The 4,864-nt window shown below is 41.6% G+C and overlaps 1 protein-coding gene across 1 annotated transcript; it reads left to right on the top strand.

Moving 5' to 3' along the window:
* The first annotated feature begins 1,626 nt into the window (after nt 1-1,626).
* Nucleotides 1,627-3,857, top strand: Pabpc4l (poly(A) binding protein cytoplasmic 4 like). Its single transcript, XM_021629469.2, has one exon. The coding sequence runs from the start codon at nt 2,449-2,451 to the stop codon at nt 3,559-3,561; it is 1,113 nt and encodes a 370-aa protein (XP_021485144.1). The 5' UTR covers nt 1,627-2,448; the 3' UTR covers nt 3,562-3,857.
* Nucleotides 3,858-4,864: the final 1,007 nt, after the last annotated feature.

Genomic DNA, 4,864 nt, shown 5'->3' with positions numbered 1-4,864 from the left:
AAAGAAGGAATAATTTATAACAGGGTGATTTAAAGACAAATGAAGTCAACCAAGATTTGTTTATTAGTAACCATAAATCCATTGCTACAGTGGAAGAATTTTTCTTCATTTCATTGAGCCTTTCTTAGAATGAATCCATTAAAAAGAAAAAAAAATTACAGGAGAAAAACAAACGTACATTTATTATTAATCCATTTTCTAGTGGAAGATACAGCTAATGAGTAGATTTCATAGGAATGGTTTTGAATTCCAGCTTAGAATAGAATATTTCCACAAAACTGGAAAAACAAATGCAGAAATATAACTGGAGTCTCTAGGTACAAAAGATTTGCAAAGCAAAATTCTGGGGAAAATGGGCTCCTTAATAGTGGAGCTTTCTCTGGCACCTTCCTAGCCTGCTGAGGTTCTCAGGTTGTTTTCAGTGACTGATTTCAGTGACTGGCTAGGTAGACAAGTGATTTTTTTTAATTGTATAAAATATATGTTCTGCTTTTAGATAAGCAATTAGAGAGCAATCAGTTTTCATAATATTGTTTATTCTTAATTTTTCTTCAACAGTCTATCCCATATTGGACGGCATAATTATGTCTCCCACATAATTAATTTTAAATAAGCTAAGAGAAATTTGTAGTTTATAGTGAAATTCTGATACTTTTTAATGTTTAAAATGTCTTTTTAAGAGAATGTCATTTTCCCCCCTCAGGAGATATATACTTTATTTTTTTTTTCTGGTTACATGTGAAAACACTCTATTAATTCTGGACTCAGATACAAAAATCCTTCTATCCATATAAGTCAGAGAACAACAGACTTTCTATGTCTCATTAGTGAGAAATGCTGAGTTTTCTATCTATCTCAGTTATGGAGACAGAATTTGCTTTAAACCATAGCTTTTTAGGCAACGTCTGTGTTAATTAAAGTTTTCAATGTACTATTTTTTTTTGTTGTTTTTGTAAACTGACTTACCCAATTCACTTCCTCAGGTAAATATTTTTGATTTTCTAAAGGCATCATGATTCAAATTGTAAGATTTGCCAGGAATCATAACACATTTTATTTGATGTATTTAATGTTAGAGGAAGTAGAGCCAATATTACAAGGAACTGATTACATTCTTTATGCTGTGTGGACGTTTCCAAATCTATTAATTTGTTTAACATCTCCTGAACACTCTGAGTTAAGCGCTGCTATCTCCAGGCAGCTTCAGTAACTCATCTGTTCCACACAGCTGAGGTATTCAATATAGTGGACATCCTGAAAAATCACTCATTATCGGAAATCTCGGAAAATAAAATACAGATAGCTTAGTGTCCTGGAACAGAGCCTCTGTAATCGGCTAGGAGACGGTGGGACAGTGAAATTGCCCGAAAAAGAGAGAACTAGACGATCACAGAGGAGATGCTGGGGAAAGCTCTGGGCTCAGAGGATTGAATCTGGGGTCTTAAAAAAAAAATAAATTAAAAGTTTGTCTTGCAAGAAAAGCAAGTGTGTCTCAGGAGTTTTGTGGGAAGGGTTCCCTGAAGAGATTCTGCAGAAAGTTGCTGGACGAACAGAGCCTGTCGGGACCTCTTCAAGGCCAAGGCGGGGGTGTCCCCAGGAGTTGTGTGATCCCGACCCTTGCTTGTGTAGGCTGGTGTAGACAAAACGGACAAGAAGGGAGCAGCTTGATGGTGGGCTGCCCGGCCACACCCCCAGCCGTTTTCTCCACCCACGACACCGCCTCCTATCCTGAGCCCTGCGGACTTCGGCTAGGGAGTGAGCAAGAGCGGCTGGGGACGAACAGGGCTCCCCCCAAAGTGTGAAAGAGCAAACAGTGGTAGCCAGCGAGTTCCGGGTTCCCGCCGCCTGCCGTGAGCAACCTGGTGAGCCTTAAGGTTCAGTCAGGTCCCTTCGGGGCGGCGCGGTCCACCCGGGTGCGGGGTGGGTGGCCTGGGCGCGCGCAAAGCCACGGGGTGGGTTCGGCTCCCTGCACTGGACCCGGCCTCCGGCCCTGGGCCTGGGCTGCACGCCCCGGAGGCCTGGCTCGCTCCCGGCTTAGCTGGAAGTCTACTCCAGCGGAACAAGGCCTGTCTGTGCTCGGGAATCAGCCAGCAGCTGCTGGGATGGACGCAGACCGAGGGCCTGTGCTGGCCAGCCACTTGTAAGTTGTTGCTGAGTTGGAAGGGAAGGAAAGTCTGAGGCCGAGAGTTGAAGGCAGATTGCCAACTACCAGGAAAGGAAACCGGTTTCTGACTTTTTTGATGAGCGTTGTTGCCTGGCTTGGGGAAAGAGCAAGTGATCCTGCAGCTGGACTTTTAAGTGATCATCCATCTGAGGCCACAGTGAAGGCCCTTAGGTGTGGCTGTGCTTCCTGTCCTGCAGGAGGACACATCCGTGGGGAGCTGCTGGGAACAGGCTTGAAGTGCTGGGGCAAAACAAACAAACAAACAAAACAGCAAGACCTAAACCATGAGTGTGGAAGCCAAATACCGTGCGGCTTCCCTGTATGTTGGTGACCTCCATGAAGACGTCACGGAGGACATGCTGTTCATGAAGTTTAACACAGTGGGGCCAGTGTTGTCCATCCGAATCTGCAGGGACCTGGTTTCCAGTCGCTCCCTAGGCTATGCCTACGTCAATTTTCTCCAGCTGGATGATGCCCAGAAAGCCCTAGACACCATGAACTTTGACTTAATCAAAGGCAAATCCATCCGTCTCATGTGGTCCCAACGGGATGCGTACCTGAGAAAGTCGGGAATTGGGAATGTGTTTATCAAGAATCTGGACAAATCCATTGATAACAAAACCTTGTACGAACACTTTTCACCTTTTGGGAAGATCCTGTCCTCCAAGGTGATGAGCGATGACAAAGGGTCCAAGGGCTATGGCTTCGTGCACTACCAGGACCAGAGTGCAGCAGACAGGGCCATTGAGGAGATGAATGGGAAGCTGCTGAAGGACTGCACCATATTTGTGGCCAGATTCAAAAGCCGCAAGGATCGGGAGGCTGAGCTCAGAGAGAAACCCAGCGAATTCACTAACGTGTACATCAAAAACTTTGGGGATGATATGGACGATGAGAGGCTCGGGGAAATTTTCAGCAAATACGGCCAAACGCTGAGCGTTAAGGTGATGAAAGATGCCACTGGGAAGTCCAAAGGCTTTGGGTTTGTGAGTTTTGATAGCCACGAGGCTGCGAAAACTGCAGTCGAAGAGATGAATGGACAGGACATAAACGGGCAGACCATTTTTGCAGGCAGAGCCCAGAAGAAGGTAGAACGCCAGGCTGAGTTAAAGGAAAAGTTTGAGCAGATGAAAAGGGAAAGAATCCGTGCACGTCAAGCAGCGAAGCTCTACATTAAGAATCTGGACGAAACCATCGATGACGAGACACTGCGCAGGGAATTTTCTTCCTTTGGGTCCATTTGCCGAGTTAAGGTGATGCAGGAAGCAGGGCAGAGCAAAGGGTTTGGCTTGATCTGCTTTTTCTCTCCCGAAGCAGCTGCTAAAGCAATGGCTGAGATGAACGGCCGTATCCTTGGTTCTAAACCCCTCAACATTGCACTGGGTCAGAAGCACTGAGCTGAAACAATCCTACCTCACCATTCTGAGCAGCAGCTAGGAGAACAATACTGCTCCCCACCCATAGGTGCTATAAGGAAGGGTAAGCTTCAAAACCAAGCGGCTACTTAATTCATTGCTACTATGCAATGAATTTTGTATAAAAAAATTATTTTATGGGCATATAAAAACATTTGTTAGAAGCTCGGTTTGTTTTACAGGGCATATCTTCAAATTAAAAAAAACTATATTTCTTATTTACTAATATTTCCAACTGTTTAGTTGGTTACATTTTTATTATATTTTGAACTAAGTGAAGCAAATATTTGTATTTATTGCACATTTTCCTCTGGTTCAATAATGTTGCAAGCTTTAATTTCTGCTATGAAAAAGTGTCAAAACAAATTTATTGTTTTTAAACTATCAGGAATCTTAATGTTTTTCATTAAAGTATTTTTCCTTTTTTTAAAAAATCAAAATTTTGTAGATCAATAGACAGAATTCAGTTAAATAACAAATTTCACTTTTGAATCTACGTTTAAGTACCAAGCAATAGTTATAAGGTACATGAATACACATATTATGGTGTGTTTGGTTTCATTCTATATTAAGATGGTAGTAGATGATTTTTGTTATTTTGTTTTCTTTCTTTTTTATTTGTTTGTTTTACTTTCTTATTGTCCTGATAGTAAAGCCTTACCTTATATTTCTTAGTCCTATAAACCTGCATCTATGCTGCTGATGGATACCTAACCTCATTTAAATCCCATTACACCCATGTGGTTCATTGTTATGCAGTGTTGGGTTTTCACGAGATGCTGAACTCATGAAAGTCATATCTATGCAACTCAGAAACTCTGTTCCAAAGTCAACATTTACAAAAATCTTCATGTTATAATAGTGTTCAGAAAAGCAAGTGCCTTATTTTCATAAACCTCCACTTTCATTTATTAGGCTTGGGAGTGCTGTTAGCTCTTGGGTTTGCTTTTGGCCTTTGTTGGTATTCTGAAGAAGTGAAATTATGTCACTAGGTGGTTTTGTTTTTGTTTTTTTGTTTTTAGCATGTCTTTTATTTTAACACTCTTCTCTTATGGCTCTCTCTTCTGTCCATAAATATTACTTATCTCATTTTTATACATCTTTACAAAGGTGTTGTTATACTGGCTTTTCATATTACTACCTCAAATCCATTTAAAATCAGAGGTAAGAGTCATTTATTCAGAATATACTCATTACCTTTAAAATGTTACCAAAGGTGTGAAAAGCCTTGTTGTTACTGCTGCTTTCCGTATTTCATATTTCTTGTCGGTTTGTGCTTTTCTGT

This window comes from Meriones unguiculatus, chromosome 2, assembly GCF_030254825.1.
Source record: "Meriones unguiculatus strain TT.TT164.6M chromosome 2, Bangor_MerUng_6.1, whole genome shotgun sequence".
Classification (NCBI taxonomy): domain Eukaryota; kingdom Metazoa; phylum Chordata; class Mammalia; order Rodentia; family Muridae; genus Meriones; species Meriones unguiculatus.
Note: the sequence above shows the minus strand (reverse complement) of the source record. Positions and strands in the feature narration are given on the sequence as shown.